General features: G+C 43.8%; 1 protein-coding gene across 3 annotated transcripts in view; it reads right to left on the bottom strand.

Annotated features, from left to right (window-relative positions):
• The window catches only part of rabgap1 (RAB GTPase activating protein 1), a 100,434-nt gene that overhangs the window by 79,498 nt on the left and 6,544 nt on the right, over positions 1-14,392 (bottom strand). For 2 of the 3 annotated variants that reach the window (XM_080017561.1, XM_080017562.1), the window contains exons 2-4: positions 7,753-7,989; positions 639-882; positions 245-458 (exon numbers count right to left, since the gene is read on the bottom strand). In XM_080017561.1, the coding sequence (XP_079873687.1) occupies positions 245-458; positions 639-882; positions 7,753-7,905 (611 nt within the window). In that variant the 5' untranslated portion in view covers positions 7,906-7,989. The remainder of the gene's footprint in view (positions 1-244; positions 459-638; positions 883-7,752; positions 7,990-14,392) is intronic. The other variant, XM_080017563.1, reaches the window with a different exon arrangement.

Here is a 14,392-nt window from a genome sequence, read left to right as displayed (position 1 = left end):
AAAAAAATAAATTAAAAAAGGAGAAATTGTTTAATGTGGTAAGTTCTCAATAGTTAAGTGTTCAGCGAAGTTGTGCTATGAACAGTTATAAATGATGGGAACTAACAAGGTGGGAAAATAGTGAACCTATCATATAGTGTGTGTGTGTGCGTGTGCGTGTGGCGCCGTCTGTTGACAAAACAACAGACGGTGCACAGCGTGCACCAGCAGCTGACCCTGTCAGCTCGTCCACAGCTCCACTCACCTGACGGTGCCTTCGGAAACTCCCGGCACGGACAGTGTGATGTCCAGCGGGAGGTTGCACTGGCCCCTGAGGATGCTCATCATGCGGAGAGCCTCCACCTCGCTGCGGGGCGCGTTGACGGAGGCGCATCCCAGATATGTCAGCTGGCTGAACACCACGCTGTCCTCATCCGGAATGGGGGTTCCGGGGCTTCCTTCTGACGATGACTCATCAGCTGGTTTGAAAGGAGAAAGGTGAGGAGACGCCACCGAACCAAGAACCTTCTGGATGTAAGGCAAGGGCCAACCACTGAGTGGAGGAGTGGAGGTTGGGTGGGCTTTCGATATGGAATTTGGACGTTTGAGTACAGCAGATATTTGTGTGACAAAGCAAAGCAAGTCGCGCCACCACTCACCACGGTACGACCTCTCGTTCAGCTCGCTCTCCTGAGACACCTGAACGGGCAGCACCATCTCCACCTTGGGCAGCGGGGGCGTGCTGAGTGGCACGGCTGACACTGACGTGGGAGGGCCACGGCTTCCTCCGCCGGCGGGGTCCATGGCCGGCTCCGCCCCGGGCCCGGTTTCGGCGACCGATGGGTCCATCAGGACATCCTCCAGCTCCCTCTGCAGCTGCTGCTCGCTGCCGTTACCCACAATCTGACACACGCACACGCACACACACACACACACACACACCAGGAAAGTCAGGCGCTCACACACATACGTAGAAACAGACAAACACACAAGGGAGTAGGAATAATCACAAACACACACAGGAACACACCAAGTAAATATATTGGTATTTCTTTGTAATGAAATAATTTCACTGCCCTTTAACCGTTACAATATACAATTAAACAGTGGAGAGAATCTTAATGGTTTGTACAATCGGGTACAATTTCCTCTCGCATAATGTGTGGATGAACAAATTCTACCGAACGAGAGAGGCTCCGTTTTCCCCTCTTTATCCTGAATTTCAGCCCTGGGATTAATATAGTGTTATCTTATGCATTTACTGTGACGAAATATGTGTTGAATTAGTGATTAGTAGGCGTGTAATTGTGTAATTGTGTTAATTCAGCAATAAGAGAAACTCTCCACTTGTGCTGCTGCAGCTTCTCACTGTGAATGTGACTTTCCAGTTTTCAAAAAATATATATTTTTAAGGATTAAATGTTTGTCCTGTTGGACCGTTGAAATACAGTGAGGAAGCTGCGGCAAAGCGGTACGTTTCTCAATAGTAAAGCGTTCAGTGAGCTTGTGCCATGAAGAGTTATAAATTATGAGAACCAACATTTTACGAAGGTCTGGGTTAAAAAGTAGTGAACCTGTCCTGTCCTTAAGGGACACAAAAAGCAATAAAGCATTGCACTCCACTTCTGCTTTGGCAGCCACCTGGCAAGCAGGGAAACTAGGCGACTCTAGAGCAATAAGCAGGAGTATCCAAATGTACACATAAAATATCTTATTAGTCAACGTTTGAGGTACTTGCTTGATGTTTTTTACTGAATGTATCATATCTGAGTCAAGAATTTGATACTTTGCACACCTGTGAATGTATTTTGAATTTTGTGCGTACTTGGTGCTAAATCTTGCATTGGAAAGAACGTTAAAAAGCAAAAAAACAGGAGTCAAATAGTGCTCAGTATCCTGTGCATTTTCAAGAGGCACCAAGATGATCCGAATGCCGAATCGTAGTGTCCGAAGTAAACTTCAAATAATTCCATAGCATATGCACGCTCTGTGTTTCAATGTTTAAATAAGTGGAGCTGAAATAAAACAAAAGAATGTGAAAGTAATAGTAACAGCTTTTATACACGTTATACTTGTGTTTTGTTCAGTCGTGGGGGTACACAGGGTGGATACTATAAGTCAAGCATTCTAAGTTTCAATCAATTTGGTGGTTGTTTAAAAAAAACTGTTACAGTAAATTAAACTTTTTTTTTTTTTTAACTTTTAGGATAGCATTAAACTATAAAAAATTTATTATATTTCATTTTCTTGATAAAAACGCCTACGCGGTGCTCAGGTAGACACAGCCGGTGTCAAGTCCACCGCCAGCACCATCGCAACTAAAGTGCCTAACAGCCTAAATACAGCCAGCCGTTTAATAACAAAGAGACAGCACAAAGCACAGACAGAATCAACACGGACTCACGTCACAGAGTGAGAGAGCAATAGAAAACAAGAGAGTCAGAAAGACGAGTGGAGGACAAAGGGAAAGAGAGCAGAAACTGACCTTAAAGCTGACCCCTTCCTCAGAAATCACCTGCATAACAAACAACAAGTTTAGACGGACTGACTCCTCTCTAACCAAGTGGATCGGCTGACTGGCTGGGAGGTAAATGGGCAGAATAGTGTGCAGATGAAAACCATTATATTATATTGTATATAAATGGTAAAGTGTATATAATAAATAATTATATTAACAATAATAATAATAATAATAATAATAATAATAGCGGATGGGGAAAACAAATGTGTAAGAAAACAAATAATGCATACTTCATCTTCCCTCAAATGACCACCATAATAACCACAAAGTTATGTGATAGTGACACGTCAAACAAGCACCATCTTTGGATACTTCAGAATTGTTTTTCAATACATTTTGATTTATTTTAAAGCTCACCTTGTACTGTAATGTTACTTTTTATGTGCAATATGTAATGCCGTATATAAAACAATGGTGTTTTATTTACAGCATTACATACACCGTATGCAACAGTGAGTACTCTGCTGGAAATTGGGGCTTACAACTAATGGCGCCATCTTCTGGCTGTTTTACAACACTAACATCAACAACTTCAGTTCCAGATACAGAGCAAGTAAAATAAAAGTGGCCTTATGGAGACTGCATGAACATGTGAGACAAATACTTACTTAAAAAATAAAAATAAAAAAATAAACGATTTTAAGGTTGATAACACTTTAAGATAGTAAAATAAATAGCATGTGTAAAACTATGGGAGGGGAGGAAAAGAGGGAGAGAAAGCAAAAAGAGAGGGAACAGGAAGGGGAGAGAGGGGATGACAGGAGAGGAGAGGAGAGGAGAGGAGAGGAGAGGAGAGAGGACATGAGAGGAGAGGAGAGAAGAGGAAAGTAGAGGGGAGAGAGAGGAGAGGGAAGAGAGGAGAGGAAATATGAACCCATTAGGGACACAAAAAGGATGGTGGCTACTATCATCATTCCTATGCGTTCTGTCCTCTGCCCAGGGACACACCCTGACCCCACAAAGCATCACTCTGTTTCCTCACTATGAGCCCACAATATGGTTCCACACGGCCACACTGCAACATCCCTAACTGCTTTGCATAAATGAACAGGGGCGCGAGGCAGCAGTGAAACCTGACTGGTAACTACGTAGGTGGTTGATATTGCCCAAAAGTCACTATAGACTACGGCTGCCCCCTGAAAGTCGACGAGTTGAATCATCGGTCGGCTGAGATTCTTCAAGTCAAATATTTATTATTATTATTATTTTATTTTTATTTTATTTTTAAATCGGTGTGTGTAGCATAAGCTAAAACATATAGATATATATTTTTTTTAATCCGTCCAAGAGAACGACGCCACCCACGACTGATTAACTAGTGCATGTCTCTATCCGCGATCGGAGGTGCAACTCCCGCTTCTTAACTTGAGGTGTTCACATGAATAAAACATACCATGTGGATGCGCAAAGTGGATCAGGGCTCGACATTAACGCTTGCCCGCAGAAAGTAAACTCTGCGTTCGGGCGAGTGGAATGCCTCGTGCAGTTGTCCGATCGGGCAATTGGAAAATAAAATGTGATTTCTAATGTGACTAGTGCGTACGGTATCGCTGAAGCAGAGCTTTTCCAGCTGTGCTGAATGCGCGAGTGGAGGGGGGGCTGGAGCTGGAGCTGGCAGCTGGAGCTCGCAGCTTGTGCGTTTAATTTAAAGAAAATGTGGACTCCGATTCAATTAAATATGATATATTTTACGATATGTCCCACTTGATTTGTCCACTTGACGGGGCAGAACAGAGTGCCGGCAGCTTGTGAGAAGTGCCACTCGGCCCCGGCAAGCGCTCCATAAGAGTAGTTAACGTGATGGATATGATTCGGATTGTGATATCAAAGATAAGATAATAATGTTTAACAGAACATGGCGCTGTGATATGATGGGTAAAATTTGGGGGGAAAAAAGTCTGATTAGAGAAGAACGTACGGAGCGGACACAGTGGGCGGAGGGGAACAGACGTATGACCGGGCTCCCAAGCATTTTTTTTTTTAACTATGAAATGTGACTGGACTCAATTAAACATCCTCAAAAACAAATGACAATTATAATGAAAGCAAGGCATTTAATGAAAAAAATAAAAAATAAATAATCAATCAATATCATATTGTTTTAAAATTAAATGTTATATTCCCAATATTGTTCTTGATCCACTGTCTAACGGAGTGCAGAGCATTTGAATGGTTCCGTTAGGCTACGTGTACACTGCAAGCCAGAGGGCTCAATTCGGATTTACTGCTCGGATACCATTTTTTCGTTTGTCACGCGGGATGAGTTTGGGCCGGAGGTTCAAAAACCGGTCGGTCAAGTGCTAAGTGTTAAGTGAACATCGCTCTCCGTCCCAGAAGGAGGACGTGGCAGCACTTCAGCGTCGCCTATGATGTCTTCTCCTCCCTGCCAGACCTCATGTCTCTCATACTCCACCGCAGTGTGGAGACGACCCCGGGGGTGAAGGTGCGCACTCGGCCGTATCGGCTGCCCCGAACATAAACGCAAGATCGTGCAGGCGGAATTAGAGGCCACGCTGGACATGGGCGTGATAGGAGGAGTCCACGGGTGACTGGTCTAGTCCCATCGTGCTGGTGGTTAAGCCCGATGGGTCGGTCCGGTTCCGCGTAGACTACCGAAGGGTGAACGCGGTGTCAAATTTCGACGCCTACCCGGATGCCTCTGGGTCGACGAGCTTCTCGACCGGTTTGGTACGGCTCGTTTTTTCACTGGATTTAACCGAGGGCTACTGGCAGATTCCCTTGTCTCAGGAGTCCAAGGAAAAATGGGCCTTCTCCACTCTGTTTTGGTTGTACCATGTTCGCACACTTCGTTTCGGGTTGGTCGGTGCCCCAGTCACCTTTCAGAGACTCACAGACAGCGTCCTGCCTCTGTAGGTAGCATATGCCGCAGCCTGGCAGCGGCGTATGCGGCGTGCGGGCGCAAGTGCTTGGGTCCCTGAGGTGGGTGGGGCTCAGCACCAACCCAAAGAAGTGGGGACGGAACCGGGGCGGAGGGTAGAGGGAGTGTTTGGCGATCAGGTGGGCCGTCGGTTCCCTCCGCTACTACCTCCTGGGACGTGCTTTCACCCTCTTTTCGGACCACGCCCTGCTACAGTGGCTCCACTGCATGAAGGACACAAACAGCCGGATCACCCGGTGGTACCTGGCTCTCCAGCCCTTTAACTTTCGGGTGATCCATAGGCCGGCGGCGCAGATGGTCGTGGCTGACTTTCTCTCCCGACTGTCGGCTGGACGGGTGGTGGGGGTATGTGGCGGACCAAGGGGCGTGGTCAAGCCACGGCTGCAGACGGCAGCAAGGCTCCCTTTCCTGGGCCGCCAAGCTACCTCATCGTCGGCCGAATCAGCGCCCGTTGGTCCGACTCGGGGCGGGGGGCTTTCTTAATGTTTGCCTGTCTTGCAGAGGGGATCGGCGCACGGGCTCGTCAGCCGACCAAGAGCCAGATTGGAACGCCATTCCTCCTGTGCCTAAAATCATTATTCTTTATTATTTAAACGTGTGGCCAGCGAACCTTTTTGTTTAACGTTATAATAAAAACTCTCGCCGTGTTGGCGAACCGCGGCCAGAAAGACTCCATCTCCCTCCTTAAACCCCAACCTGCGGGTAGCGGCTCCCACAGTTACCTCTTAATAGTTATTGTTTACTCGCCAAGATTTCAGGGGGGGGGGGGTGATGATAGGTCCCCCTCAATATTTAGAACACGTGCATTTGTCCCTCCCCCAATGAAAACAGTTTTGTGTTTTCCCTAACATAAATAAAGATATTTCCACCCTAAATTGAGGCATAAAAGGCACAAGCTGGTGCATAAAAACTCACCGGAGTGCAGGAAATGAAGTGTTTGACACTCAAAATTTCCTGGGGGACGACCCCCAGACCCCACGCTTAACGTGTCCCTTATGTTCAAATGAAAACTTATTTAATATACAACAAATAAATATTTCTTTCCACGCCGTCAATGGAGACGTTTCACTGGCGGACTGTGCCATAACTCCCCCCCCGACACCCTGGCAATCTCGAGTAGATAAAGTATCACCCCCCCTATATTAGTATACTGTGTATGTATACCTATTTTTATTAGAATTGTCACGTTTTGTACGTCAATAAATTATAATAATTGTCCAAATCCCTGTTAGTTTGATACTTTATTTTTTTTATTAATTTTTTAAAAGTAAATTTGGCTATCGGGCATGAGCTTATGACGATAAATTGTGTTACTTGTACAGAATACTTTACTTTCTTTAGATAGCCTTGCACCCGCACACAGAATCTCAGTTCAAGACGGTTCCTTTTCTACAAGTAATAAATACAAAAGCAAACTATTTAAGACAGTGGGGAGCCGGTGGGGGCCGAGAGAATATAAGAGGAAGCAAAGCGTGAAATGTTTAGCTTTAATAGAACGTGAAATGATTCTCTCCAGGTGGATATCGGTGCATGATGAAAGATGTTTTGGAGAAGTGAGCGATGACCAAATACAATAAACCAAGTACTACATGCAGTGATGAACCGTGCCACAGCGACAATGCCAATGAATAGTGTATCTAAGAAAGGCATACGGATATGACACCAACTGATCCAACCACGATATGAAACTGCGATCAAACCCTTCTCAAAAGCTGTTGAAAGGCACAGCATGCAGAATTTCTTCCTGTTTTCGTGTAGAAAGCCATTTTCAATCTTTCTTTAGTTTTTTTTACTGTTGAGCTAAGAATGAATCCAAAGTAGCCATGATCACAAGGCGGCAAGCTTTAAGGTGGCAGTGAAGCATTTGTGGCCGGTGTTGATGAAAATGGCAAACGTAGATTTGTAATAAAAAAAATAAAAAAAACTAGGCTTGGCATTCCTCCTCCGCTTGTGAGAATAGAAAGAACATACAACGTTACGCAGAGTTGGTGTCCTATTTTATTTTATTTTTTTAAGAGTCAAGGGGTCATTTTGAAATAAACACAGACCAAAGCAATAGGAGAAATTCTGCATTGTAAGCCATTGTAATGTTATTCGGAGTAGTCTGGTGCACTTAGGACCGGATCACAACCACAGTTAGTAGTCATTAGACATCTTAGATATGTTATTAGGAGTATGTAAACTCAACCATGAGGACTCCTTCCTTTAAAATTTTCAAGCTTCACAGATAAGTGAAGGCCCCTTCTTTGACCAGCACTTACAGCTGAATAAAAAAAATGTTGACTACTAAAAGCCCAAAATCTTGCTACTCTTCTTTTCATCTTCACCTCTCTTACTGCCTAGCTGTCCTTACCTTCAGTCCTGTTTTTTCGTCATCGCTACCATTATTAGTGGAGGAGGGCGTCTCATCCCCCAGCCTGGACACAAGGACAAAGTCCTCACTGTTGAGAGTGGACACAGAGTCAGAGGAAACGCTAATCTTCCCCACCGAGCCCTTGTCATCCATGGCTGCCGCTGCTAAAGCCAGCCACTCTGCTCATGAATGGAAGACAGGAGGAGGTTGTGGTGGGGGGGTGATGAGCAAAATCACCTAGAGAAAGAAAAAATATTAAAAAAAGAGGGTGAGCGGGGTTGAAGAAGTCATGGTATGAGGAAATTCATGAAACGTATTTGTTGTCATCATTGGAAACTTGGCTACAAAGATGTGACGTTTGAGGTGATTTTTCTTGGAAGTTGTCATAAAAATTAAAAAAATAAAATAAAAATTAAAAAAAAAGGTCAATCATTTATTATTTAGAGCCCAAAATGGCTGTTTTACAGATAAAGGTAACTGCACACGCTAGATTTTGCTGACAGCACATTAAAATTAGGGGGACTCCATAGCAAAGGGTAAAGCAAAGTGCTGGATAAAAGGATCAAATTTGTTCAAGAATAGAATAGTAGGCTAATTAGAGAAAAATAAAAAAACATGAATCAGATGGAAAAATTGGCCCAATACTCATTTTGATTATTTCAGGATAAGCATGGATTTCTTTTTTTTTTTTTTGCAAATATTTTGAAGCAATGCAAAGCTGTGATGATGTCAAGTGTCATTTCGGGAAATTGCTTAAACATGAATGCAAATGATTAGGGGAAAAAAACAAGTCAGATCCCCAGAGCCAAGTGTTCAACCCATTACAGACACATCTGTGTGTTAGCCACAAATAAATGAGCCAAATCACATCTGATAATTACACTTCTCAAAAGTTAGTGGATAATACATTGGCAAACACCCAATTTACTCGACTGCTCAACTCTCCTTTTGGCCGGCCTCCAGAAACACAAACAATCTGTGATCCTGTAATTAACGTTGTTCATTTCCTCATCTACTTCTTCTATATTTAAAGCAGCAGCACTATAAAGATTATGAATTATTCCTCTTCCTCCTCTGTAGCAGGGCCGGACGATGATGACAAAATAAAATCGCGAATATCTTTGACAAATATCTCAATGTCGATACTTTAAAAGATATATTGATGATGAATATTGATGTTTTCATAGATTTTTACACACAAGAAATATTTGAGAAACAATGTGGATGTTTTAACGACAACCAAGTTCCCAGGTGATATCTAGTCTCATAGCAGGATATGTATATTATCTCAATATTGCCCAGCCCTAAAATACAGAAAACCATGGCATTGTTCTATACAGCACATGAAAAAAAAAAAAAATAATAAAAAATAAACAGGTGTTTTGGGAGGCAGCTTCACATACTGTAACTTTCGGGTATATATACCGGGTGTATATGGTGGCGAACCATTCAGACACTCAGAGCCCCAAATAAATGTCACGCCACTTCAAAGAGCAACACCGCTCACGTGCAGGCACACACAAACCAACAGAAAGTACAACTCCACTCCTCTGGAAATGTTCTGCTTTCCGTCTTCTTATTTACACTGCACATGATGACCTGCCATGATCAAGTCAATGGTTTATGTTAAATCACCATTGCAACAAACCTCTCCTTCAGTTTACTTGCAAGACATGAGAGCCATTTGTGCTGCATGCGGTTGCGTTCATTCTACTGAGGAGATCAACTCTCCAGCGTTTCCGTTATCCGGTAATTGCCGGGTTTCTACCGGGAAAATCTGGTGAGGTCCGACATATTTAAATCTCTCCGGTCATAACGTCTGGTGATAGTAATTCCCTCCAAGCACAATTTGAATTAGTGCTGGGTGGATCAGATAAAAAACGCTGCAGATCTGTTAATTTCTGCACTTGGCAAGTTGCAATGGAAAACTAATCAGTTTGGACGGTCTAAAGCTGATCCGAAAGCTTTGCCTCTGACCAATCACGTTTGTCGATATAGAACGAAGCCCCGCCCCCTCCCTCACAAAGACCCGCAGCGTCTAGAACTCTAAGGAGAAGCAGAAAGATGATGTGTCGTTGGGACACATACGTCACATAGTTTGCCATTTTTTGGGATATTTAAGTTCCGACCCAAAGCAGACGGTAAATATTCATTGTGTAAAATATGACGACGGGACTTCAACTCCACAAACTGTATTTATTTCGACCTACTTGTCATTTTTATTTTGTTTTTGATTTGATCAACCCTCTCCCGCACCCCACCCCTACCCACAACAAAAGACTAATCGGCAAAAGGCCTTGTTGACTAGCCACCACTAGACACCTACTAGCAAATAACTGTGTCGTTAACCTAATCCCTAATCAATATAAAGATAAAAGCCTCGAGCTAGCGGGAAAACTTCAATACTAAAGCCTGTATAATAGCCGCTGCAAGTGAGCCGTGCAGCTCATGGTGCGCACTAGCAGAGAGCACAAGCTTTTAAAGTTGGCCCAGTGCCATATATTGTAGATGCCGTGGCGATATTCTCCTCAAAGACAGGGGGCAATGTGCACAAACCACCATGGGAAACAAAGAACCGCTGTAAATATTACAAAGAAGTCCCAACAGTCTCTTTATTGGCGAACCAAAACTGAGAGACCAAGACTTACTCAGCATGAAAATGAACACTGGGGTCATCAAACCAAACAGCAATGTCCATCACGGTTTGAGTACTTAATTCCCCGGCACAGGCCAGTGGGGCATGCACAGGCCAGTGGGGCATGCACATGGTCTACCCTGCCAATGGGGACCCGACGGTGGCAATTATGTGATAATGCATCTTAGGCGATGTTGCAGAGTAACACAAACGTAATGTAACTAATTACTTTAATACCGACGCCTGTACCTGGGGACCTCTTCACACAACCCTCCTTCGGAACGCATCGGAGTGGAGTTCCAAAAATTGGGAGGTCCTAGTGCCAAATCGCTGTAAATGATGTCACTGTGCTGTGGCGACTATAAAGCAGGCTTAAGCAATCCCGGTTTGACTGTATCAGTGTGTGTGTGTGTGTGTGTGTGTGTGTGTGTGTGTGTGTGTGTGTGTGTGTGTGTGTGTGTGTGTGTGTGTGTGTGTGTGTGTGTGTGTGTGTGCGCGCGCGCGCGCGCGCACGCACGCGCACATTGACTGCAATCTCATTGTAGATAATGTGTGTGTTGGGGATTTTTTCGATTACCAATACGGCTGCTCTGTGACTTCGAAAGAAGGAACTAGGAGGATAAAGACAAAAAGGGAAGGTAGAATGGCTGGTTTTATTTACATGAGAGATAACTGCCATGAGAGTACCGGGAAGCAGGGGAATATATAAATGATGATGATGTCAGAAAGTGAATAGAAGTTGAGGTTTGTCTCTTCCATGTGACTTGAATTCCAGTTACACGAAGTAGTTGAAATTCTTAAAATAAAGTGAAAAGTGACACAATTTGAAATTAAATAAAAGAGACTCCAGAGTTGTTAGTTCAGTATGTGTGGCGAACGGATGAGGGAGATGGATTTTGTGTGCAACACAGGAAGAGACAACAGAAGGTTCTAGAGATACTTAACAAGAGCCCCAATTTCTCCTTTTACTATGCTATGTGAATGTCACTATCAATGCTTTTATAAGGGAACAGGGTAAAATGATCAATTGAATAAGCAATCAAAAGAATAAATGGACAGAAATGTAATTATTAAATTAAATCAAATTAAGTTTTAAATCATATGAGCCCTTAACATTTCACCAAAAGCTGACTACCTGTATTGGATCCATAGATCAACCTATTTGCATTACGTTATTAATTACAAAACGTTTTTAAATGTAAATGAAAATAATCATTTCATGGTATTCTCTTTAAAACCTTCAAAAACGCAGCATCACTGATAGATAGGAACTTATGTTAGGGCGTACTACATCCACCTGTACATTTTTTAACTTGCGGTGATAATCAAAATGGATGGCTGGCTAGCCGGATGGATGAAACAAAGCTCTGAAGCCATGTAAACTGCGGCGTCACCTCAAGAAAAACACCAACAGGACATGTCCAAGCCACTTCAATTTTTCCATAATAAACTCAAGGAGCATCAGGGCAAGAAGAGAGTCATTGAAACGTCATGTAGTGGCCCCGAGAACGCAAAGGCAGTGGAAGCGTCCTTTCGGGTCGCACGACTCAAAACTGTGCCTGGTAATACAATCAGGGAGAATTGAATTCTTCCCGCCACAAAAGAGATTGTGTCGGTGATGTTATGGGAGAAGGCGTGCAAGCCGATATACCTCGTCTCATTGTCTGATCACTCAGTCAAACGCAGGATTGACGAGATGGGAGAGAATGTGTCAGAACAGCTGATAATGAGCGTACGAAAGAGCAAGAGAGTCGTTTTTCATGCCCTCCAACTGGATGAATCGACAGACATCACAAATCTGTCAAACCTGCTTGGCTATGTAAGGTATGAAAACAATGGAGAGATAAAAGGAGAGTTCCTGTCTTGTAAATCTTTACCGACACGTTCAACTGCTGAGGCCATTTTCGACATTCTGAACGCGTTCATAGTTTCAAACGGGATTGATTGGTCCAAACGCTTGGGAGTGAGCGCCGATGGGGCCGGTGCCATACTGGGCCGGCACAGTGAAGTCATAACCTGGGTGAAAGCTGTGGCTCCACTTATAGCATCTGTCCACTGCAGTATACACAGAGCAGCACTGGCTGTAAAGAAAATGCTGAAGATATAAAAACTGTTCAAGATCAAGCTGTCAGAGACAGCTTCATCAAAGGCTGACCACCGCAATCACCTTTATTTCCCATTTTATGTGACAAGATTGGGCAGTGACCACAAGCAGCTTCTTTTACACCGAAGTCCGGTGGCTCTCAAGGGGGGAAGTTACCGATGCGATTTTTTAAATTGCGTGATAAGGTGAGGGTGTTTTTTCTCGACACAAAGTTTGAACCTGCACATCGCTTCAGTGATTTTGAGCGGCTGGCTGAATTGGGATACCTGGCCCACATATTCAGCCACTTAAATGGACTCAACCTCAACCTCAAAGTCTCCAAGGAAGAGCAGAGACCATGTTCAATGTCCAGAATAAAATAGAAGCCACCATAAGAAAAACGGATATGTGGGCCAGGCGAGCTGACTGGTTAAACTTTGACTCGTTTGAGAATCGGTCGGTTTTGTTAAATAGGAAGAAACGTGGCTTCTCGTCAACGTAATCAATCATGTCAAAGAGCACCTGCACAGTTTGAGGACCAAGCCGCGGGAATACTTCCCCATCCCAAATGTGCAGTGCAGCTGGATCGAAAACCCCTTCGCCAGCCACAGTGACAAGACCCTCGCAGGCCTGAATGCAAAAGAGAAGGACAGTCTTGTGGATCTCCGCTGTGACAGCGCATTGAAACTGGCTTTCTCACAGAAGTACCTGACAAACTTTTGATTTCACGTTGCTTCTGAGTATCCCGATCTGTCCGACAGAGCTGTCTGATTTCTGATGCCTTCCCCGTGACGTATCTCTGCGAGACTGGCTTTTCGGCGCTTGTGGCATTGAAGACGAAATATAGGAATAAACGGAATGTTGAGCCAGATCTTCGCCTGAGACTGTCGTCCCTTAGGCCAGATGTCAATCATTTGGTGTCTGCCATGCAACATCAGCATGGCAGACGCCACCTCTCATGAGGTGAGTTCATCTTAATGGGCTCCTGTTATAATTAGATTCATCAGCGCTGGCGTGGGTCGTTAAGCTACATTCAAAACACTGCGCACTCACACAGCAGTTACCAGGTACTGTTGCTTAGGGTACGCGAAAATTCCACAGATATAAGGTTATTTTTAACCCACCTCTATTGTATGCCTTAGAATGCAAACGATTGTTAAAATATACATCCTCCGAGAACGCACTGTTTGGCTCCCGTATAACTTCTGGTCGGACGTGGGCCGCCAACACTTTTGAGATTTTCAAGTTGGCCTTGAGTCCGAAAAGGTTGGGAACCGCTGCCATAGATTATAAGAAGAAAATCAATAAACAACGTACACAGCAACGTATCAACAAGTCTAGCTGTCAACTTCACAGGTAACCTATTTTACTGCGAAAAGAAATTGCAGAATGGATATTAAGCCACAAATGTCAGACAATGTGTTCATGTGAAATTGGAGAGGATTTCTTTTCAGCCTTAAACCTTCTTGACACTATGCTACTTTTTGTCAATCTCTGGGGAAAATGCAGAGAACAAATGGTCCCCACAGGGACCAATTAAGTGATTCTTCATCTGGTATTAAAATATAGTTTAAATCATTTCTTGCTGCAACTCCCCCATTTCACCCTCCTCCTTGCTCTCCTCTGCCCTGCAAAGAGTGCAGCTGGCCACACCCTCCACTATTCAATACTTTATTTCCTCTCCTGTGTAAATGTACAAACCATCAGAAACGGATAAAGGTCTGGAGTAGCATATAAACCCCAAGTAGGTTTGCTTTAATGTGCAGAGGTAACTGCAGCTACTGCAGAACCAAAACCGGTTTAGATAAGGATTTCACTTTCTGCTCAGATCCAATGCAAACTGAGGAAAGAAACGACTGTTGTTCATCCAAAGTGGGAGCCCTTGGTGTTGTTTTTCACTTATCTGGCAGAAACAGTTGGAA

The sequence above is a fragment of the Zeus faber genome (genome assembly GCF_960531495.2).
Source record: "Zeus faber genome assembly, chromosome: 17".
NCBI classification, from domain to species: Eukaryota; Metazoa; Chordata; class Actinopteri; order Zeiformes; family Zeidae; genus Zeus; species Zeus faber.
The sequence above is the reverse complement of the archived record's forward strand: the minus strand, read 5'-3'. Positions and strand labels throughout refer to the sequence as shown.